Genomic DNA, 25,254 nt, shown 5'->3' on the forward strand with positions numbered 1-25,254 from the left:
GAGCTGACCCTTAACTGTTTTGACCAAGAGAGGTCCTGTGATGCCTGACGCCCATATAACACCAGTATGTCCTTGACCCCGGGCATCTAGTAGTTTGTGAACCAAGACCATTTATGGAGAGGAACGAGACACTGACAAAAAAGTGCAGTGAAGAAAAAGAATATGTAAAGTAAATCAAAGTCAGCACCCTGTCATAAAAAGAAAATGAAAGAAACCCCAAAGTTCTGATGACACATTCAAAAACAACAAATAGCAAACACAAGAACAAAAGAAACATGAATTTACATAATAAATACACCCATTCCTCTTTCTTCCTAGTTTAAAATCAAAAAGAAATAGGGATTTACGCCAAACAAAATGAGTGCACAGCTCACCAGAACAGCCCCTTCTCTTCACCTGCTCCTGCTGTTGGGTCATCAAAGGCAGAAAAGTCTCTAGCAACTCTCGACACCCCCGCTTTATTCGACATGGCCAGTGCCCTTTAATGCCATTCCTCCTCTTCCAATGAGGGCTGTGCCTCCTCCTCCCAGAACTCTATTCTAAAAAGAGCTCCCACTTGCGGATGCACACACGCCTGCAGCCGCCAGGATTCCTTCGTTCTTTTCCTGGGATCTTTCTCTTCCATTTGTCACAGCACTCACACCTCATGGGTTGGTGACACCTCTCTTGTCCAGAGGCACACTTCTGCACTGTTGTTAAGCCGCTGGCCTACTGGAGCCACCTCCTCTCATCACTGTACCACCTCCTCTGCCCTAGAGGTAAGTGCCTTCTAATTCAAAACAATTTACACTGAGGATAAACAAATTACAAATAGTTATTCTTTTAATTTCTCGAGATGGGACACGTCACAGGCCCTAAGCACTGAAGTCCCAAGAAAACTCAAAATGGCCAATATAGAGGGAACTACCGTTAAAAACCTGGCTAGTCATAGAAAGGGCAACGTACTCTCTTAAAAACTATCTTAAATAAGCCGAAATCAAACAAATCACCAGGGACCAGATAATATTTACCCTCGAGTTCTTAAGGAGGCTAGCGAGTACATATATAAACCCTTGACACATATTTTTAGGAAGTCACTGCGCACTGGAGAGATTCTGAAGGACTGGAAAATGGCAAATATAATCCCATTATATAAAAAGGGTGACAGGGCAGATCCAAGCAACTACAGGCCAGTAAGCTTAACATGCATCACAGGAAAATGAATGGAAGGAATTATTAAGGATAAGATTGAGCAACACCTGGCAAGGACAGGAGTTTTTCTGAACAGTCAGCATGGGTTCAGAAGAGGGAGGTCGTGTTTTACTAACATGCTGGAATTCTGTGAGGAAGCAACAAAAGGATACGATCAAAGTGGAGCTTATGATATTATTTATTTTGACTTTCAGAAAGCATGTGATAAGGTGCCACATGAAAGGTTGGGCATCAAATTAAAAAAGTGGGAGTTCAGGCTGATGTTTTTAGATGGGTGCAGAATTGGCTCAGACACAGGAAGGAGAGGGTGATGGTGCGAGGAACCTCATCAGAACTGGCCGATGTTAAGAGTGGTGTCCAGTCCAGCAGGGGTCAGTGCTAGGGCCGCTGCTATTTTTAATATACTGTATATAAATGACTTAGATAGGAATATAAGTAACAAGCTGGTTAAGTTTGCAGATGATACCAAGATAGGTGGATTAGCAGATAATTTGGACTCCGTTATATCATCACAGAAGGACTTGGATAGCATACAGGCTTGGGCAGACTTGTGGAGATGAAATTTAATGTCAGTAAATGTAAAGTATTACACATAGGAAGTAAAAATGTTAGGTTTGAATACACAATGGGCGGTCGGAAAATCGAGAGTACACCTTATGAGAAGGATTTAGGAGTCATAGTGGACTCTAAGCTGTCGACTTCCCGACAGTGTTCAGAAGCCACTAAGAAGGCTAACAGAATGTCAGGTTATATAGCACCTTGATGTGTGGAGTACAAGTCCAAGGAGGTTCTGCTCAACCTTTATAATGCACTGGTGAGGCCTCATCTGGAGTACGGTGTGCAGTTTTGGTCTCCAGGCTAGGGAATCCATTCCCGGGAATTTGGGAATCCCACATTTCATTCCCGGGAATCCCGGGCTCCCAGGGATGACACGGTGCACAGGCATCTCACATGTGAACGGTTTTAGAACGACCGACACTTATTTTAAATAAAACTACTGCAATATGTTGACACAAATAAAAGACTAACCTTATCTAAAAGCAGTTCATACTGTCATAGAAGTACATGCATCTTTAGTTGCGTAGAGCGTAGAAAGCACAACGTCCTCACAGGTGGTGCAGTGGTAGTGTTGCTGCTTTGCAGCAAGGAGACTGTGGAAGATTGTGGGTTCACTTCCCGGTTCCTCCCTGTGTGGATAGCACTTTGAGTACTGAGAAAAGCGCTATATAAATGTAAAGGATTATTATTATTATTATTAATGTGTCCAGCGTGCGGTTGTCCATGTGAGAGCGCACCTTCGTGCAGAAGTATGCCAGCCGCTGAGAAAGCATGCTCTGCCTCCACTGAAGTAGGCGGCACAATCATCAGATACCGATACACTTGTTCTAAACAACGCCCGCGTTTGCCATTGCTCTGAAACACCACCATTTCAGCTTTTACTGATGCATCCAGTTTCTTGTCATCATTCTGTGATGGCAAGTTTCTTGGCACAGATAATGCGGATGCAACAGACTGACGCATTGCAATTCAAGTTGCTGTTCAAAGCTGTTGTCTGATGAAGTGCAAGCTGCAGCAATGGCGCCACCTTAATTATTTTCAACTATAACTCTGTTATTTCTTGATCGATTTTTACACGCTATATATGCGAGCTTGGCCGTTCCCGTTTTCCCGGGAATTACAGCAGTTTCATTCCTGGGAATGCGGAAATGAAAAATGTCCTTGAATCCCGGGAGCCCAGGAATGGATTCCCTACTCCAGGCTGCAAAAAGGACATAGCAGCACTAGAAAAGGTCCAGAAAAGAGCGACAAGGCTGATTCCAGAGCTACAGAGGTTGAACTATGAGTAAAGATTAAAAGAGCTGAGCCTTTACAGTTTAAGCAAAAGAAGATTAAGAGGTGATATGATTGAAGTGTTTAAAATTATGAAGGCAATTAGTACAGTGGATCGAGACTGTTATTTTAAAATGAGTTCATCAAAAACACGGGGACACAGTTGGAAACTTGTTAAGGGTAAATTTCGCACAAACATTAGGAAGTTTTTTTACACAAAGAACGATAGACACTTGGAATGAGTGACCAAGTAGTGTGGTAGACAGTAAGACATTCGGGACTTTCAAAACTCGACTTGATGTTTTTTTGGAAGAAATAAGTGGATAGGACTGGCGAGCTTTGTTGGGCTGAATGGCCTGTTCTCGTCTACAGTGTTCTAATGTTCTAATGTACGTAGAATCTTCATGAATACATTTTATTTTCAAAAAACACTCTGTTTAACGGTGAAGATCCAAAGAGCACAATTGTCACAATACAGAATGTCTGAATAGACAAATGTAATCCAACAAACAAGTCCTAATCACAAATTTAGCAAACAAAGTCAAAAAACAGAGCACAGCAGTCAAAAAATCTGGAAATTCACAAAATAATTGAAAAGCAAAATACATAGGAGAACTCACAACCACGACAAGCACATTCAATGACGGATACACAGACACTTATCCTTTTAGTAAAGTGGATGGCACTTAGCCTCTATACTCAAAAGTTGTATACGAAAGCTGACATTGTACAGGTCAATCAAAATATTCAGTGACAGGAAGTACAAATGAGCTCATTAGACCATTCGTATTTATAAAAGAGTTTTACAAGAGCGGTGGATTCAGACTAGATCAAATTCTGGGGTGTATGCAAAACAAGCAGAAAGAAGAATTCTGGGAAAATAAATACAAAAATGTTCAAGAATGTAGTTGTTTATTAGAATTCATACATTTAAGCTTAGATAAACTTACCAGTGTGTATGTGCTGTAAAAATATGTGAAATGGAGGCTTGGGACTTTAACATTAACATGTTTACTGTTTAGTCAGTCATCATGTCAGTCATTCAGTCAGATATCAGATATCTCAATTTTTAGAATGATACAGCATCTCTCTCTCTATATATATTATATATATGCATATATATATATATATTGTATATATATATATATATATATATATATATATATATATATATATACTGTATATATATATATATATATATATATATATATATATCTTAATACATAATTCGCCTGCCTCCTCACTCACTCACTCACGTCCGTCCGAAGCCGAATGCGCAGTCGTCTTCTGCGCAGCTGCCCGAAAAACATTACGAGACCGACATCCAACCCCAACATCGCGGCAGGCGGCGGATTTACAGCCACAAAAATTCAAAGAGAAAGGCGACTTCGATTAAAGCTCTAGAGGCCTGAAAGGCGATTTCGACTACAGCTCGAGGCCTAATTACGCATTCTGATTCAATTACACATTCATTCAATACACCTATATCAGGTTTGTGGTGCTTATACTTATTACTATAACATATTGTACTGAAACATTCATCATTTAATATTATACTATAGGCCTGGAAAATTCATCAACTAACAGTACAAGCCTGTACAGTAATGAGTAAAGCGGGCTACAATCATTACAAAACAACTTCTTCGTTACTTATCATTTGTTCTTCATACACTGCTGACACAAACTCGGGCCCGTTTCATCTTATGTTGTCGAAACGGGCTCTTTGTCTAGTATGTATATAAAATCCAATGTCTGTCTGTCTGTCTGTATGTTTGTCCACTTTTCATGAGAGAACTACTTAACGGATTTAGATAGTTTTTTTTTCTATAATCTGCTTGAACATTCCAGTTGATTTTGCGACTTCTCTCATCATGCTAAGTATCATAGTTTGCTTGCGGTACTGATTTATTTGCGCAAATCCAAGAGACATGCATCGGGCTGAGGGAAGGGGGAGTGGGGCCCTCCTCACTCACAAGCCAGCCTCAGGGCATATCTTACATGCGCTTAGCTAGCGAACGAGAGAACTACTTAACGGATTTAGTTCAGGTTTTTTTCTATAATCTGCTTGAACATCCTGGTTGATTTTGCAACTTCTCTCATCACGCTAAGAATCATAGTTTGCTTGCAGGAGCGATATATTCGCACTAATCCAAAACAGAGGTTGCGGGCCAAGGGGAGTGGGAAGCGTGATGTCAGGAGTGGGGAGTCGGTCTACCTCTGTGTTTTGGACTGTAACTTGCATCCACTTAGCTGGCGATACCTTTTTGTTTATTGATTTTTAAAGTTTGTCCTGTTTCACTGCTACACGGGCAAAGCTGCGGGGAACGGCTAGTCTTAAATAAAGCAGCCAGCAAGACAGTATACATTCAAAAGATATTAAAAATCATATGAAAGAGAGAAGGCAACTCTGTCCCAATACTAACAAGAATCTCAACATGACAAACACTACAAAGGCTAAAGCTGCTGCCTTCACATCTAACATTTACGCCTCTTTTTCCTCAATTAAATGGAAGTAATGATTGGAATAAAAGTTTGGGCATGACCTGTTAGATCATGTAGACCCTTTCAAAGGTAGCTATTACTGATGACCAATCCCCATTGAATTTGCTTCATTTTGAGTTTTTTGAAATCACAGAACTTCGCTAAACTCTGTGAACTGCATTGAAGTCAATGAGGAAGGAGGAACTGAATGCGTCTGAGTGGATTATAATAGTACAGTGGTCTTTCATGTGCCCCTGAAGGCTAGGGAAAAGTTTACCAACTATACTGGACCAATTATGGTTGCAAAATATGTGATCTGAGCTACCAGGCAGCAGTGCTAAACGCTGTGCCACTGAGACTCAAACAACAGAATTCGCCGATGGAACTAATACCACAAATAAAATACAACAAACAGCCACAAACTAGCAATAAGTAAATAAAATAAAGATCATTATGCTGAGAGAATGCCAACCTCGGGACACACATTAGCTATGGCAAGGGACTGACTTGTTCCACTGTTTGAAGTCAGCAGGCGCAATTTTTCTTTTCTCATATATCTGTGCGTCGTCATGTGGTGGGTACGGCAACATGATATCAGCGCATGCTCCCAACCTCTCTCTCTCTCTATCTATCTGTGCAGATGCTTCAAAATTTCTTCTTCCATCAAGAATAGTTATAAATCTTTTGTTTTTATTATTTCACAGTGTGTTCTATTTTTTCTGATGAGAGGAGAGGGAATGGGAGGGCTCCTTTAAGGCTTGTTTTGAGTTCATTAATGGGTATGGCTGTTCATGGCTGATCAGCATAATTAGCCGTGTGGTTCTGGCACACTGCAAGTCATAATACTGCAAGTTTTTTGTTTATTTCATTACAATGCACACAGAAAGGAAATCTAGCATATTAAAACACTCACTCAAAGCAAGGGGTAGGTGCAAAAGGGATTTGTGCTTAATTAAAATCAGTCCAAACAATGTGTCCAAAACAGTACAGTGCTCCATCAGTCAATAAATAAATACATAATCGTTAAAATGGTGCAAAAGTGGAGGGTAGAAAAACGTTCCAATAAATTTCCATTAAAATCAGAGGTTAAAAGCCAGAAACAATGCATAAAACTTTAAACCCTGAATAGTGCCCTTTTACACCTGGCACATTCTCCCTTCATCTTGTTCAGACTTTGCAGAAGGAGGCAATGCCCACCGACAGGTGTAGTCAACCTTCATATCCAGGCTCAGCTCCCCATTGCCTGGCCTTTGGCAATTCTGGGCCGCCATGCTGAGCCACACACATCCCTCTGCGTCTATGGGAGACACAGCATGTTGGGCTGCTCCTGCTCCCCAGCAATCATTCAGTAGGAGAGCCCTTTCTTCACCTTCAGGCTTCCTCAGTCCTGAAGCTCACCTCCCGACACCTGCCTCTCAATTCCTGCAGTACGGGTACTCTCTCTCACTCACTCTTTCTCTCTGTATCTCTTCCATTTAACCTCCGAGTCTCCTTCGCCTATTAACATCTTCCTCCTCGTGCTGGCTCTCCCATACATGCCTCCATGGGTGAAGCACCTCAATTGTGCACTGCAGAAGGCCGATGAAGGAACCGCACCCTCACATGCAGGGGTGTCTCACCTCAATTACCTCACCAACCTCCCGCAACTGTGTGAACACGCACACCCACAGAGATCGAGCCGGCCATTCAAGTATTTATTTAAAAATAGGCCAGGCGGTTCAGCTGCAGACCCACTATACCAAAGAGGTTATCTATAACATAGAGGTTATCTTTGCTGATTGAATGTGAATCTAGGGTAACAATTTAGGCACTGCCAGTATTAACTTGTCCACCAATAGAAACAGAACCACGGAGGCTAATGTGCCATTTACACTTTTTCACAATAAAACAGCCATAGGAAAAGTTGATAGATGTTAGCTGAAATTGTATTTCACACTCAAAAACAGTATAATGGAAAGGACAAATGAAGATATTGTCCTTGTAACAGGCAGAGCCTTTAAGCAAAAGGCCTCGTATTTAACAAAGTCGTCAGACCAAGCTCAAAGTCATAATTTCCTTTCATCTCTTACACTAACAATTTTTACTTATCACACTGATAAAATGTCTCCCAAACTATACAGAATGATGTTTTGTCTCTGATAAATAAAATAGAAATAGAAGCCATGGCACTGTTTGCACACTTACATGTGGAGTGCAGGGCACAGCAATGGCGGGATTTGCTGTGATTTACGGTATCCAGTGCACAATAAGAAAACAAACACGTCAAATATTTTAAATGAGTGCATTTAGATGTTGTACTGCACGTACGAGAAGATTCTTATGTGACAAGTGATGTTAAGGGAGGAATTTGCAGCTTTCTTTGCCAACTACAATTCAGGTTCATGTGTAAGGTGAGAATAAAAACCGTTTTTTTTTTTTTTTAACTCAAATGGTATTGAATAAAATGAGAATTGCTTGTCTGACTTGTCGTATCATTGACATCACGTCTGTTTTCAGTGCTCGGGCACATTTAGCGATCACGCTGTTCCCGAATGCTACTGAACCATTCTCGGGCACACCTCCTGCAAGCAGGCCGGGGTCAGCTGGCCCGACACGGAGCGATCACACTAGTCAAACGAACTAGACTTTGTGGGGTTATATGTGGACAAACGTGCTCGGGCACAGAACAAGCTGCCAGTGTGAGTACACCCTTAGAGGCTCTATAGAGATCGGTGAACATTCAAGAATTAACTAAGATCAGCTGAAAAAACAATAATGAGGGAAGAGCTGCCTGTTCTGTTCAGTGTGGTGTGCTGCCAGCATAACCTCACCAGGAATAGTGGAGGGAAAGTGATGTTATGATTTTAAATGTACAAAAATACCAAAAATAGCACAAAACAAAGATCTAACATTACCAAATCCCGAAGTTTCCATTTCTCAGACTGGCATAATTTAATTAGTTGGCAGTGCTGGTGGGGCAGTTGCCCCTGGGCCATTGGGATTGGGGGTTTCAAAATTACTGCAAGCTTGAGGTTTCACAATGCTTTGTCTACTTGTCACCGGAATAAAAAGGTCATTGGTGTTATCATTCCCCCAGCTTCATAAAGCTTAGTTTTGACAGCTGGCCTTCTGTTTAGTTTCACATGCTTGATGTATCCGATTGGGGTAATCTTTTAATTGTAACTTCACATGAGGAGGTCCTAATTTATCTTTTTTTCTGCACTTGGGCTCATTGAATTCTAGTTACACCACTGATATACAATACAGTCTTTCCTAAAGGTTAAAGACAGCTATGCCAGTGCCCGGTGTTATGAACAACATGATTAACAAGATAGAACCTAACAGCAATTTTGTAATCAAAGATGCACAAGAAAAGTTACAAATTGGCATGGCAATGGTACAAGGCATGGAGCAAGATTTCAGGAAGGTTTTCACTAAATATCTGCTTAGCCACAGAAAAAAATCATATCGTTGCTTCGCTCATTTCTTCCTGCTTATGATTTTAGTCGTTGCCTGCTTCTTTCAGATTGGAATTGGCTCAGTTTGACTGATTTGTCGAGACACATTGAGGGTGCTGATAATGATCAAAAGTCACAAAGTGCTTATTATTTAAAATACTGGTGCTTTCTGTGGATAATCAAAGTCCACAAGAACTTACAGACTTCTTTTTTTTTGAGGTTTCACTCGATTTACTGTGCTGAGGACATACAAAAGTATTTCATATCCAGTCATCCACTCAGGCATTTTCTCAAGTGGGTTGCTCCTTTACAGGGACATTGAGAGCCACAGCCTCTCAAGGCAGGAACTATGGGCAGGTAGGACACTAATCCATCATAGGCAACACTCATACATACCCCTGCTGTCTTTCACAGATTTTTGGTTGTCTATCAACACAATCCACATCATTGGGGTACAGAGTAAGTAAGTAAAGAAACCTGGGATGTGAACCCCGTCTGCTGAAAAAAGAAAAAAAAAAGAAAAACATGGCAGTGCTGAAAACAGCACCACTCGTCGTCTAAAATGATCTCTTCAGTTATTAACTGACCGCAGCAAACCAGAAAAACCCAGAAAATAATTCAACTCTCTCAACATAAATTTTCATACCCTGTACTTGAAAATTAACTTACAAAATGGAGGGCAAGTTACATCAGAACACGAAGAAGCGTGGAAAGAGATTAGGGCTATCACTGGTTACAAGAAGGCTGTAAAACCTGCAGAGAAATGGAGCAAGAACTGAGCCAATGAACTGAGTCAATTCTTCAATGGGTTTGACTTATCCTTGACAGTTCAGCCTTGCCCCAGCAATTCTAGCCTCTCTTTGCAAGCAGGGGAGTGTCCAGAATCCCAATTGCTGTCTCTACAATGCACAACCTAAAAGGATCTCACACCTGTGGTCTCCAGCTACTTTTCACTTCCTGGACTGACTGTTGATCAAGTGAGGGGAGAGCTGGGAAAGTCTGCCTGAACAAGGCTGTGGCGCTGGATGGAATCAGCTCTAGGGTGTCGAAAACCTGTGTCTGCCAACTCTGTGGGGTCCGACAGCTGTTGTTCTCCCTTTCCATGAGTTTCCCATCTATAGAAAACATCCTTTGTGGTCCCAATGCCAAAGAAAGAGCAGGACTTCAGTCTAGTTGCTCTTGCTCCATACACATCATGAAGACCTTTGAGAGGCTGCTCCTGAAACAGCTTCAAAACATCTCGATCCTCTGCTGTTTGCATCTAAATCTCTCCTAGGGAGCAATAGAGTTTATCTAATCTAAATGCCACCATGTCAGAGTCATAATGCAGCTTCAACATGCTCGTACGACAATAAACACAACCTCCATCGAGGAGAGAAAATAATGACTGACTACTGAGTCATACTATAGTCTGAGTTCTACATTTTCTCATGGGATCAAGTGTGTGCCAGTTCACAATACCCCTTCTAGACTAAGTGCAAGGGACGATGAGATACAGTAGGCTTACAAAAGAGACTGAAGAACTTGTGGATCTACTGGTTTGCTCTAACGCTCCAATATCATCAACCTTGGGAAGATCCCTGACCCTTGCTTGATTCTGCCTTGATGCTCCTCCTAAAATCAGCAAGGTGAAGGACCTGACTACAGACTGCAAGTGCATGTGGACATGTTGATTATACTACTTTGTGGAAGGGTATCTTCTATTAGCATTATTTTAATTGGTTTTTACCGATGGAACTTTTAATTATTTTCTTATTGTTTAATGTCATAATCTGTATAATGTATTCTCGCAAAGCACTTCTAAATTGAACATCACTGTGGTAAGGTTCAAATCCTTGCAAAGCAACTAGTGAAAGGACACAAGATGAGACAACGCAGGGCTTGTCTATGTGTCTATTGGTTACAAATGCATCCTGATAAAATTACTCCCAGTCTGTTTGCTGGTCTCTGTCACTGAGTAATGTTTAATTGTTTCAATGATTGCTAAGTTCTCTAAGTGTGTTTATCATTACGTTATTCTTGTCATTTTTTAAACCTGTCTGTTCTATTCTGTATAACTCACAGTACGGATTTCAGTTCCTCACACGTGACTCACAGCCCTGTTAGCCGAACTGATCGTAACTGCACTCAAGTGTTTTGTAAATATATTAATGTCAGTGGCGGGATATGCTTTCTTCCTGAAGAAGGTCACCGACATTTACTGACAGGGACATGATCAGCTGAATTATGAGTGTATTAGAAAGAATTTTAAAGTGACCTATGGGGCCAGAAACATTAGTGGTGTAAGCGAGCAGAGACTGGAGCTCAATGAGCTTTTGCTCATTTACCATGCTGTTGACCCGTCCCCGACCATGCTCTGTCGAAGTGCAGTACCTCTGAAACAAACCTCAGAATTTGACACTTACTTTTGGTGTGGGGCATGAAGCAGTGGAGAGACGAGATGTGGCCTGGGCTCTCGGTGATTCTGATGGAGTGGTGCTAAGAGAGGCGGTATCCCTGGGAAGCACCTGGACGCCACGGGAAATGATGGAGTCTGGAATCTGTGGGAGGAAGAAGACAAGAATAATTTTAAGCTAAAGGCTGCCATTCAAGGTGAGAATAAGAGAGAGATGTAAGGGGTGAACACACCTTCTAGGGTGTGAGTAACAGTGGTGAGGCTTAAGAGGAGACAGAAGTGTGGGGGTGAAGTGCATTAGGAGTGAGGATACTAAAGGTGAGAAACGGTGGTGACAAGTGAAGTGGATGGATACGTAAAGTTTTAGGAAAGCTATAGGGCTTTGATAAGGTTTTGGAAGTGTGTTCTGTAAATCAAAATAGCAGAGCTAATGATAGCATATGGAACTGAACTGAGCAATAAACCTGAAGTGGCCCCAACAGCTGTGAGTCCTCCTGTTCTTATTTACATGGGTCGCTACGTCATTATTAATTGTATTTTATTTTTATGGCTGTTTACACGTACTAAGTATGAATTACACGACAGACCCTGTACACTAGATTATATTGTGGATTACTGGTCGAGAGCAGGGGTGTTGAACTCAATTTTATCAAAAGGCAAAAAATGCTATTTACAGGCTGGAATATATCAACAAACAACTACCACCACATTATCTATACAGACATTACACACAGATACCTCTCTGCTCATCACAATCATACATTCTGCCTTGTGTCTCTTTTCAAACTGCCTTCCCATTTTATCAGCTTTTCTTGGACAATATAGCAGAATAGTAAAGCTACCAGCGCACATGTGATCAAAATCAGCATTGAGTGAAAAAATTACTGTACATAAGTGCATGAAGTGAAAGCGGCAGTCCAGACACTGCTGAGAATCTGCAGCCATGTACATCCATTTATACTGTACCTGTGTTGACATGCGCCCTGATGGCACTTGACCACATTAAAAAAACAGCATGTGTAAACACACGTGATGGATCACACATTCAGAGTTGATCAGAAATGGATAACAATCAAATTTAACACAAATACAAATGTCTTTTCTGTCCACATACAACAATCAAGTCAGCAGAAAAGACAAAGGAATGATGCTGTGTGGTGGCGGCAGCAGTCAGGTAAGCTGCAGGAGGGTGGCCAGCTCTAAGACCTGCTGTATAGCTGAGTAACAAGCAATTGCCAGTGTGAAGTCTAGCTGCCATCATGTTAAACATGAACGTTCTTTAAGGTAATGTCGCATGTCGTCTCCTTTTGCGTTTCTTGTTGGATTATTTTGAAAAGCCAGTTTCCATTCTTAACTACAGTTGGGTTGCTGTGGTGCAGTGTGCTGTGCAGATAAACACGCAAAGACAATGGAGACTTTTGCTTCATTCATGGGCTTTTGGACAGCTAAGAAATCTTGTGTTTTTGAGTCAGAAATTTCACATGAACACCGTACAAAGTCGGAGCTCCAAGTTGGGCAACTTGAAGAAAACAATGCCACGTGATTTGTCCAAGTTTTGATGCTGACCTCTCACCTTAGTCAAGTGTATAAAATAAAACAACAAAAGGCATTTTTGTGGTCCAACTTTTGGATCAAAATGATATACCTATAATACATTTAGTTTGACCTTTAATTTCACAAAAACAATGCAATTTATCTTTAATTGCTTTTTCTTTTATAAACCAAGTAACAAATCAACAGCTACCTTGCATTTCTCCCAAATTTTGTGAACAATTATTAACTACTAATGTTAAGATTAGATGTGATCTGTCATCCTGCTTGTCACAATAAATTGTTAAATTGAAGATATGCTGCGTTCAACTGCCTGTTGAGAAGTGTCACAGGGATATGATGGCTACCTGATGTAGGGTGAAAAGGATTCAGATGTGGCCTGCTTCCATATAATGAGGAATGTTTGAGTGCTTTTAAATAAGCTGGATGAACGCTTACATCTTATTGTGAGTCACAGTGAGTTCAGGTACCGGGGTATTCTAGGTGCTGCTGAGACCCAGCAATTCTAATGCTGGACAGGTTTTGTCTGATATGATCAGATGGAGTGGAAAAAGCAACAGGGGACTGGACATCTATATGAAGCAGCAACTGTGAAAAAGTGAACATTACAATTATAACAAAAATGTGTAAACCACACATTGACATGCTGACTGAATTCATCCACGTCACTGCCTAGTGAGATAAGATTCATCATCTTTGTTAATATTTAGTAAGTCAGCAGCAGAAATGATTCATTCTGTTACAAACACACTAAGGCCAGGTTTATACTTCACATGATGCGAAGCATGCTGCAACGGACGCTCCTGCTACGCAAGCATTGTAGTGTTTATACTTGCATGCGTACTTTGCGTACATCTGGAGGAATACACCAGGTGGCAGTGTGAGATATTATCACGGTGAGAACATGTTCGGCTTCGCTGTGTTGTGAATTGCCTGGAACACCCATTAAATTCCGATGACACCTTACTGCAATATCTCTGAAAAGGATGTTTAATGATTAAATCCAGGGATGTGTCCATTTCAGCTAGCATTGGGCACGAGTGAGAAACAATCCCTGGACGAGGCCTCGGCTCATCGCAAGGTGAATACAAGCACACACATACACTGGCGTCATTTTAGCGGCACTAAATCCCCAAATCTGCATATCTTTGGAAGGAAACTGGAGCACACGGAGGAAACCCAGCAGGAAAACATGGAAACTCCAGGCAGGGAATATCAGCAACGTGACTCACTGCAAGACAGCAGCGCTAACACTCCGCCACCATGTCACCCCCATGTGTGTAATTATTAACAGTATTCATTATTTAAACGAAATTACCGATTTATCTGTAAAATATAATATACATACTTTAATGCTTTTCATCATGAAAGTGATATCAAGTATAAATCTAAGGATTCTAAATGTGCAGAGAGTTGGAATATCATACATTTAATGTGCTCAGTGTGGCGATCTATTGCTGTTTGCCACTGCTGTCAGGAGCAGAGGAAGCCCTAGAAAAAAAGACGGCACAGAAGACGGTAAATGAGACATTTAAAATGTATCATGTCATTACAATCGGGAATATGCAACGCTTGAATATAAAAGCACCACGAATACATCTGTATGTCGGCATTTTGCTTCACCACATCGAACCATTTATCAAATATCGAAGTGCGCATACCGATCTCGTAGGATCCGCAAAGCGGCTTTCTGTCACATGTAGATAGTAACCAGAGACTCTGACGTCACATTCCAACTTTCAGCACACTGCGCCCCTCGACTTTTTGCTGGTACTGCAACTCGCGCACGCGTCGCGTTAATTTCTGAGGACCTGCTCAGAGGACGCATCAAATGAACGGTCAGAACGCGTGGCAGCCATGATGCGGGCACGTACGCGTTCTGAGCGTGAAGTATAAACGAGCCCTAATGATGGATCATTCTAACCAAAGAATACTGATGAGTTCAACCAGTGAACCCAATCAGAGGTCCTTGTGTGTGTTTGGGGGGGGAGGGGTTGTGGATTGTTATAATATTTATAATTTTCATGAGCTCCTTTAAAATTATAATTTGCCCTTGAGGACAAAGAAAGAAAGAAAGAAAGAAAGAAAGAAAGAAAGAAAGAAAGAAAGAGAGAGAGAGAGAGAGAGAGAGAGAGAGAAAGAATCTATCTATCTATCTATCTATCTATCTATCTATCTATCTATCTATCTATCTATCTATCTATCTATCTATCTATCTATCTATCTATCTGATTAGAAACACTAAAGTGAGAAGGGGAAGCTTCCAGCTGAATTATGTGTGAATACAATCTAAGTATGAAATGCAGACTTTTGAAAAACGTAAAAAAAAAAAAAGTAATGGTCAACGTGGGCCATAGGCCAGGATACATGCTTTGAATTCTGATGAAGTGGGTCACTTTATAAAGGTACAAAGGCCGGATGTGGCCTGTGCTCTCAGTCTGATGCCTCTAGTCTGGAGGTAAACGCAGACGCACTGGCTAAATTTCATATATCTGTAGCAAAAACAGTGTTCACCAGGAGGCAAGCTTCATTTAACTGTAGCTGCCAGACAGACGCAAACGTTCTCATATTTTACCGATATTACATTACATTACAATATGTTACAGTACATTTCTTAATTGGATTAAGCTGATATGAGAATGAAGATGAAGATAATCTATTATACTGAAAAAGATGTAACATTATACTATACAATATCAAAATAACATAACATTCTCAAACCCACTTAATGCTATTCTTGGTCACGCTAGGGGGGGGGGGGGGGGGTGGGGGGGGGGGGGGGGGGGGGGTTTTGTTGGGTGGGGAATGCTACAGCCTCCCCCGAAATACTGGGTGAAAAGTAGGGAACAGTCCTGGATACAAATGCAGACCATCACAAAGCCCACACCAACAGGGGGCCAATTTAGAATCCATCAATTCACATAATCTGAACATCAATAGGGCCCAGGAATTACAGATTTATAGGTCAGTTTGGTAAACAAGTGGTAGGAAAACCCACACAATCATGTGGAAAATGTGCAAGCATCTCACAGACAACATGAGGTATATTATATTATAATACTGTTGCACATAACTGCATAGGGAGTACCCTGTAAAGACCTGAGGAGACGTGATGAGACAACATCTGACGTCACTTTGGGAGTAAACCAGTAGTCCCACTCCTTCCACCCTGACTCAGAACAGACGTCAATGGTCATTCTTGCTGACCGAGCTCCCTTGGCAGGCACCCTTTGAAAGAAGGCCTGTTTACCTGACATATAGTGTCCCTCCTTTGTTTGCTTATCTTTTGGACTTTTACTTTATTTTTGCCTTGGTTATTAAATGGGGTATCAGAGTGGTCCCCAATCACTATATCTTGTCTTTCTCACTTTACTACATATATTATATTACATATTTGATATTTTACTTATTATTTTATTTTGATCATAAGAATAACTTCTAAATTCTTTGAAATGACGTGTTTTTATTTCATTAGTTCAGCACCTCCTGACTCACCAGTATAAGAAAATCCCCACATATGATATGCCGTATGGCTCGTCTTTATGTCTAGTTATGTAAGATGTTGAGATTTTTGGGGTCCCCTCCTATTTTTGACTCGCTAGATGTGAAAAATGCCATTTAATTATGCCATTTTTAGACAATAAACTATGCAGGAAATTACACCCTTATGACAAGAGTAAACCACTAGTTGTCTTTAGCAAAAATGACAAGAAGGAAATGAAGCTGTGCATCCTACATCAGCCAAACCCTAATGAAATAAGCAGGGTCAAAGTTACTCTTTTCCACAAAATTTTGAAAACATGGGGATCAGTAATACTGGCATGTGAAAGGTTGTTTTAAGCTACTGTGAGGTTGCTAATCATGAATATGATCATATTTTTGATGTTTAATTCTTTACTGGCGGTCCAAGCTGTCTACAAGCCACAACCAGAACATGATAAATTTCAAACAATGGTAGGTGAGGCATCGTTTAAGACTATTTCAGGGTCAGTGATTAAGAACATGAGATTATGTTTCATTTATGATACTTTTTTGATATTTTAGCTCTCTATGCACTACTATCAGAGGAACAAAAATTACAAACTTTTATTAAAATACGGAATACAGTAATCCCTCCTCTATCGCGGGGGTTGTGTTCCAGACCCCCCTGGAGAAAGGTGAAAATCTGCGAAGTAGAAACCATATGTTTATATGGTTATTTTTATATTGTCATGCTTGGGTCACAGATTTGCACAGAAACACAGGAGGCTGTAGAGAGACAAGAACTTTATTCAAACACTGCAAACAAACATTTGTCTCTTTTTCAAAAGTTTAAACTGTGCTCCATGACAAGACAGAGATGACAGTTCCGTCTCACAATTAAAAGAATGCAAACATATCTTCCTCTTCAAAGGAGTGCGTGTCAGGAGCAGTGACTGTCACAGAGATAGAGAAAAGAGCAAACAAAAATCAATAGGGCTGTTTGGCTTTTAAGTATGCGAAGCACCGCTGGACAAAGCAGCTGCAAGGATGTACAATGTAAAGGTAGTCTTTCAGCATTTTTTAGAGGAGTGTCCGTATCCTCTAGGCCAGTGTGCGAACAGCCCCTCTGCTCACACCCCCTCCGTCAGGAGCACAGAATGTCAGAGAGAGTGAGGGAGACCGAGAAAAACAATCAAAAATCAATACGTGCCGTTTGAGCTTTTAAGTATGCGAAGCACCGTGCGGGAAGCATGTCGCTTGACAAAGCAGCTGCACAGAAGGGAGCAATGTGAAGATAATCTTTCAGCATTTTCAGACGAGCGTCCGTATCGTCTAGGTGTGCGAACAGCCCCCCTGCTCACACCCCCTCCGTCAGGAGCAGAGAATGTCACAGCAAGAGAGAGAGAGAGAAAGGCAAACAATCAAAAATCAATACGTGCCATTCGAGCTTTTAAGTATGCGAAGCACAGTGCAGGAAGCATATTGCTTGACAAAGCAGCCACATGTAAGCCCAGCAAGGAAGAGAGCAATGTGAAGGTAATCTTTCAGCGTTTTTTGAGGAGCGGCCGTATCCTCTAGGGGTGCAAACAGCCCCCGTTCTCACAATATATTTGAGGAGTTTTATTTAATACGTAATACGTGTTCTGGTTGGGTAGCTTCTCAGCCATCTGCCAATAGCGTCCCTTGTATGAAATCAACTGGGCAAACCAACTGAGGAAGCATGTACCAGAAATTAAAAGACCCAGTGTTCGCAGAAATCCGCGAACCAGCAAAAAATCTGCGATATATATTTAAATATGCTTACATATAAAATCCGCGATAGAGTGAAGCCGCGAAAGTCGAAGCGCGATATAGCGAGGGATTACTGTATTAGGACTTTACATATTCAAACTGAAGCACACATTAATTTTTTAAATATCTGCTGTACTTGTTCTTGCTTATTATGTACTGAACTTCTACCTCATGAAGTCAATCTTTACATTTCTGGTGAACACCCCAATTTGGACGGCTTATGGTTATTCAGACTTTTTTTACTTTTAGTTTTTGTAAAATTGATGAATTGAGGTATTTTTGTTCTCCTAAAAAGATTCTTGCATAGCTCATGCAAAACCTTGAGCTGCCATTATTTTGCTGTGGGCACAAATCCTGCTATGTACCTGTGACAATACTGACCCTACAAACCCATGAAAACGGCAACCCAGCACGAAGAAAAGGAAGCAGCACCTTTCACTTGTTTCAGTGCTGAGAATGGGCCTGAAAGAAGTGAATTCACAGAGAGCTGAAAGAATTTTTGTAGATGGAGAAAATGCGATACTCAAAAGAAAAGAGACAATAATTAATACTGATGATCCACTTATGTTCTACCTTATGCAATTCAAAAGCAGCCTTTTATGGAAAAGGGAAGCACAAAATGAAAGCCATTTAAAACTGATTATCTTTTCCATTTATATAAAAAACAGCCAAATAAACTTCAGCTAAAGCTAACTCCTGTTTTATCTGTGAAACAATTTGCTAAATCAATGTACCAACAAAAACCTAGAAGAACTCTTATCACTTAAATGATGTAGTGTGTTAGGATTTGTGTTTGTTTAAAATGAATCTTTGGCTCATATAAAATACAATTAATAACAAAATAAACATAAATAAACTGTGATGAGAACAGACCATTCAGCCCAACAAGCACATCCATCCAGCTCATCTCAGTTGTCCAAAGTAACATCAAGTCGAGACCAGAAGGTCCCTAAATGCTTACTCTCCACCATTTACTCCACGGGTCTATGGTTCTTTGAGCAAAAAAAACATTTATAACATTTGTGTGAAATCTGCTCTTAACATAACTCTATGCTTTATTTATCTGTTTTTACCTTTGTATCTTATGTTTTGTCTCTTTATTAGTCCACTTCAGAGTTTTGCTCTTAAATTTTGGGATGAACTTATCCTGTGTTACACAAGAAGTGCTTATAACCCTTCTCCAAATCTCCTCAACTGTCTCCACACTTAAAAGCTTATCCCTATTTATTTTACTGGGACTTATCCATATCTTCTCCAGGTGTGTCCTACTTTAATTAAATGGCACTTCTTTTGAATTTGTGATCTAACAAAACACTGTGAAATCTGTTATATTGTGGTCACATATCCTAGTGGCTCCATCATCTTTGCCTCTTTAATTCCATCCTGATTATTACAGAATACTAAATCCAGACAGGCCTCCTCCCAGGAACTTTTTCAGAATTTGGTAATATTAAAACTGCAATTATAATTACATTATGACATGGTAAGTACTGTTGGGGCTAAATGTTTCTCAGGATAGTCTGCTGGGGTTGAATAGCAAACCACAGACCCAATGGTAGGGTGCATCAAGCAACAAATAGCAGGCAGACCTTGGCTGCGATGGCTGCTGCGGTGATGTGTGATGAGGAGCTATCTTCAGTGGAGGCCACGCCGCTGTCTTTTTTCTCCTCCTCCTCTTCTTCACACTGGACCCCCTTGTCTTCCGTCTGCTTGTGTGGGCTGGTGGCAGGAGGGGGAGACAGCGGGGGTGGAGGTGATGGCAAGTCTTCCAGTTCGTCGTGGACTTCTTTGACCTTGACAATTGCATCCCGTAAGAGGTCAATGGCGTGAGGTAGGGCAGGCAGAATAAACTGGAAGCACTCCTGTAATGACAGAACACAAAGAGCACTTGCACTGGATTTCACTACACACAACAATCATGCGTTGACCACCACACTCTAAAACAGATATCAAAGATGGTTCACAGGTGAAATACAGGAGTAACCTCAGAAATAATAATGATACATTTTATATATATAGTACCATTTCCATGCTCAGTATTCAGTTTGTAGCAGAAACTGCTCCCCACATAACAAGCCTGAGGATTAAGGACCTGGCCAAAAGTAAATGTGGGGTTCATGCACTCAAATCTCCTTCAGGAAGCTCAGTAAACCCTCATTTCACTGGATAAGGCACTGGGATTTAGGAGCCAAGGATGCAGGTTCAGTGTTTACCTCAGACTGTGTTTGACACTGAGCAAGTCACTTAACTTGCCTGTGCACCAAATGTAAAAAAAAAATCTACATACGTAAAAGAAATTGGTCTATACATCTGTAATGCTGTGATAAAAATAGTATGCAAAATATGACTCAAAACAAGCCACCTGTGAATCTAAAGCTCCTATGGGAAAGCTGACTTTGTCAAGTCATGTCATTTTCTAACCCGCTTAATCAAGAGCAGGGGCATGCTGGAGTCTGTCCCAGATAGTATAGGGTGCAAGGCAGGAACAAACCCTGGACAGTCGGCAGCCCATCACAGGGTGAACACACACACACACAGACACAAACACCAAACACACACTCACACTGGACAATTTAACGTCGTCAGTTCAACTAATCTGCAGCTGTCTGGACAGCATGAGGAAACCTACACACATACAGGGAGAACATGCAAACTCTACACAGGTAGGACAGGTAGCAGCACTACCACTGTGCCACCTCAAAAGCTGACATTGTACAATCAAAATGTTCTGTGTCTGAAACAGCAGGGAGGTACAAATGAGTTCATTAGACCATTCATATTCATAAATGAGTTTTCCAAGAGTGCTGGATTTGAGACTAGACCAAATTCTAGGGTGTATGCTGTAGCAGTTCTACCAGAGAGTAAAAACTTCATCTCCCAGCAGTCCCTGCAGTGGCTCTGATTGGACACCTGCCAAGGGTGTAGGGGCTGCTGGGGATAAGAAGGCAAGCGCGAGTTTTAAAAAGAAGACGGTTATATAGGGAGAGGGAGCTGTGTTGGAGTCTGGTGTTTTGTCTTCTTGTTCCTTGACTTTGGATTATTGTTCTTGTTCTGGATTATCTCCGGTTCGTGTGTATGGACTGTCTGGTGTCTGCCTGCTGCATGAGGACTGAACTGGATTGTTCATTGACCGTCGAAGAAGGAGTGCTCCCGATCCCATCACTCTTCATCATTAGGATATACCGGTAGGACTGTTCTTTACATTTACTTACAGCGAGCTGATCTCTGGATTGTTCAGTCTCCATCATTTCACTACAGTGGTTGCTGTTTCCTATAGATTTTGTTATGGACTTCATTGTCTGTAGTTTCTGTTAGTTGTTTGTTGTTTCTGAGTTCATGTTTATTGTGTATTTCCCAGAAAGGGAACTGGGGTGGGATCATTTAAGTTTGCGTAGTTAGATTTAATTTATTATTGTTTAATACATTCATCAATTTCTGTTTTATTATCTTTTGCTTCTTTGACTCTGTGAGAGAGTGTGCGTGATTCGGGCCAAGGCTGGGTGCATTCCAGGGATCCCCACCAAAAAAATAAATAAATCACCCTCAACAGGCGGTGTGAATCTTAGCTGGGTCTTTTATAGACTGCTACATGCAAAACAGACATAGACAAGAATTCTGGGAAGATAGATATAATTTGTAAGATATCATTGTTTAAATGAATGGGTATGTATAAGCATAAGATAAACTAACCAGTGTGTATATGCTTGTATGAATTTCTGAAATGGAGGCTTGGGACTTTAGCATTAACAAGATTCATGTCCAGCTAAAAGTATCTTAACTAACAATAAGGAGGACCATGGGAACTTATCAGTCGTTCGATATTTCTTGACTGATACAAACTCTTATATAAAGCAGCCTGCAAGACACTATACATTCAATGGGCTTTAAAAAGCATTTTTAGAGAAAGAAGCATCTAGCAAAGAGAAGACAACATGTTCAGATTTTTTCACCTACACACCACCAGTCTGATCATAAGCATCACACTGGTTTTAGAAAAACAAAGACTGAAACAACCAAAGATACAGTCACCTGATATGAATCTTGCTGTGTGACAATGATTTGAATTATTCAGGTTGTCTGTTTCCATATCTGACATTTACACCTGATTTCTCCTTTGAATAAGTACAAGTAATGACTGAAATAGAGTTTGAATATTCCTGTCCTGAAGTTGTCTTGTTGTTTACTGACAGCTACCAATGACCAATGATTGCTAATGAACTCAACTGTGTCCATTGACACACAGTTATGTACTGTCGGGGTAGCGATTAGCCCTTAACATCTCTTAGATTGTGCAGCCCATTCAGAGACAGCCATTGGGATTCACAAAGTCAACCGAAGTAGAGACTCCGGTTTTAGCTAAGATATTCTGAAGTGTAGTCTTATCAGGGAACGCAATCTGAAGACGGATTGACACAGAAACCCCTTGTGAGTGGAGAGGCTTCTAGCCCCTGGTGAGGTATCGAAGTTGAGATAGCCAGCTTCGGCCAATGTTGCTTTGTATTTGAGCTAATCTGTGCTGAGGGAATGATGGAATGGGTAAGTAATTCAGGACATATGTGCGAATCACAGTTAACAGATCAGGCATTCCCAAGATTCATTTGTCCACCAATATAAAAAGACCCTTAGAGATCAAAATACCTTTAGTGAACACATTTTCATAATAAAACGATCACCTCTGTATATGCAAAGAGTCAAAGATAATATAATACAAGAGGTGAGATCCCCGGATACTTTAACATTCGCTGTGGGCCTGTGATCTGTTGTCTGCTAAGTCTGAACTCAATAAGGGAGACTAATAAATTGTGAATTTCCCCTTGGGATTAATAGATCTATCTATCTATCTATCTATCTATCTATCTATCTATCTATCTATCTATCTATCTATCTATCTATCTATCTATCTATCTATCTATCTATCTATCTATCTATCTATCTATCTATTAAAGGCCACTGCCCATCAGACAACATGGACATTCACTGGCTTAAGTTCCACCAAGCATTTCCGATGCAAAGTGCAACTGAAAGAGTCAGCTGGCAAACAATAACACTGACGTGGAAAGGCGAAAGGGGCCTCCTACCAGTTGTACACACTCAGAGGGACTGTAAGGTCACAGCTCTTATGCTAGGAATTTAGCGCCACATTCAAGTAAGAAACAGTGCCACCTAGTACCGTACTTTCCTTCTCAAAAGGAACAGACACTGAAGTTGCTCTTTCCTATCCTGCAATGTAACATTTTCTTGAGATTTTACCTTTCCCCTGAGACTGTAAACCTGTTTTGTGAGCTATGATAGGTCTGAACAACTACCGTTCTTTACCACATAATCCTTATTAATACTGCAGTGTTAACTGGTATATTTAAACATTCTCACACAGAGAACCATAGACATATGGAGTTAATTACCAAGTGGGGTGGTGGAGAGCAGAACTTTAGGGACCATCGATTCTTAACTTGATGTTACTTAGAAGAATCTAGGTTGAGAGAACTGGTGAGCTTGTTGGGCTGAATGGCCTGTTCTCAACAAAATACTTCTAAATATTGTAATTTATTACATTGAAATGGTTCTTACTTGCAAACAAAATCCTTCATATATCATATTCAAAGCAGTAAATGCAAGTGGGATACTTTGCGTACAGTTTACTTTATATCAGATACTAACTCCCACTGTATCTTTCTCTCATTGTCCCTCTATATATTGTTTTATAAAATGACACAGTTGGCCACAAGATGTCACTGTACAACACATAGCCCGAATTTTACTGGCAATCTGAACAATAATCATGTATGACAGCCTCTTTGCAAAGCTAGGAGGGCAGCGGTGGGATTCTCTCCATCCTATAATGGTTCAGCAAAAAAAGACAAATTGATAAACACACTTAATTTTATTAAAGTGACTTGGATAAAAAACACATATACAGTCATGTGAAAGGAAGTACACTTCATTAAATATTTTTCCTTTTTTAAATGTAGTGAAAAGTCAAGCAAAATGACACCTTTACATATCAAAATTTGATTTGCATTTTAACTGTATCTTTAATACAATTGAAAAAATGATGACATTTTGACATTGCAGTAATTTCTACACAGAAAAATGAACACATATGCCAGTGGAAAAAATAAGTGCACCCTTGGCTCTAATAGCTGATGTCACCCCCTTAAGCTGCCATTTCCTCTAACTGTCTAGCAGTTTCTCACATCGACTGACACAAAATTCTTCCCACTCCTCCACGGAGGATTCTTTCAGCTGTGTCCTGCTTGCACAGCCTGTTTTAAATCCCCCCACAGCATCTTGATGGTATTTCAGAACCAGGTCTTGGCTTAGCTAATCCAGAACCCTTTACTTCTTTTTTTACAGCCATTCCTCGGTCCATTGCGATTTAGTTTCAGGCTTCTAACAGATGATCTCACATTATCCTCAAGTACTTTCTGGTGCAATAAAAATCTACAATGATGATCTTTAGTTTAATGTCACTCAATGTTTGTAACTTCTTTAATAAATAATAAAAAAAATTCAATGGCATCACTGCAGCCTTTAAACCCAAATATTAACAGGTTAGAGTGCTGAAAAGAAGCCTGATGGTTCACGCTGGCAGTGATGAAGCACCTTGCATCTTGCACGTTGTGTGCTTTCAGTCAGCATGGTAAATATATTAATCTAATTACAAACAGTGTTGGATTTGGTGGTACCAGAAATTGAGGACTAGGAGTTATGTAGCTACTCTACAGCCCTGGACAGGGGAGCCGTTGATGTGGAGTGAAACATGATTGTTTTTGTATTGCCTGAAGTCAACAATGATCTCCTTTGTTTTGTCGACATTCAGGGAGAGATTGTCTTTATGGCACCATACAGTCAGATCTTTTAGCAGCCTCATCTTTGTTTCTAATGAGGCCAATCACAGCAATGTGGTCAACGAAGCTGATGATGCTGTTGTCCTCATGCTTTGCTACACAGTCAAAGGTGAATAGACTGTACAGAAGTAGGCCTAGGTGACAATGTTGCAGAATGCTGATGTTGGTGAACAATGTGACACAAAAAAATTGCCATTATCTATAGATACTGTTTAAAAGAAGATCAAATCTCGATATGTCCACATAGGTTAAAAAAGAAAACACATTT

The 25,254-nt window shown here is 40.6% G+C and overlaps 2 protein-coding genes across 12 annotated transcripts in view; both read right to left on the reverse strand.

The window, feature by feature from the left end:
• The window catches only part of si:ch211-10a23.2 (Galectin-related protein A-like), a 493,745-nt gene that overhangs the window by 428,746 nt on the left and 39,745 nt on the right, over nucleotides 1-25,254 (reverse strand). The gene's annotated exons all lie outside the window — the stretch shown is intronic.
• LOC114666444 (gephyrin) overlaps nucleotides 1-25,254 on the reverse strand; it is a 415,661-nt gene that overhangs the window by 144,007 nt on the left and 246,400 nt on the right. For all 11 annotated transcript variants that reach the window (XM_028821308.2, XM_028821307.2, XM_051920119.1 and 8 more), the window contains exons 7-8: nucleotides 19,728-20,000; nucleotides 11,345-11,479 (exon numbers count right to left, since the gene is read on the reverse strand). In XM_028821308.2, the coding sequence (XP_028677141.1) occupies nucleotides 11,345-11,479; nucleotides 19,728-20,000 (408 nt within the window). The remainder of the gene's footprint in view (nucleotides 1-11,344; nucleotides 11,480-19,727; nucleotides 20,001-25,254) is intronic.

The sequence above is a fragment of the Erpetoichthys calabaricus genome, chromosome 16, assembly GCF_900747795.2.
Source record: "Erpetoichthys calabaricus chromosome 16, fErpCal1.3, whole genome shotgun sequence".
Taxonomy (NCBI): Eukaryota; Metazoa; Chordata; class Cladistia; order Polypteriformes; family Polypteridae; genus Erpetoichthys; species Erpetoichthys calabaricus.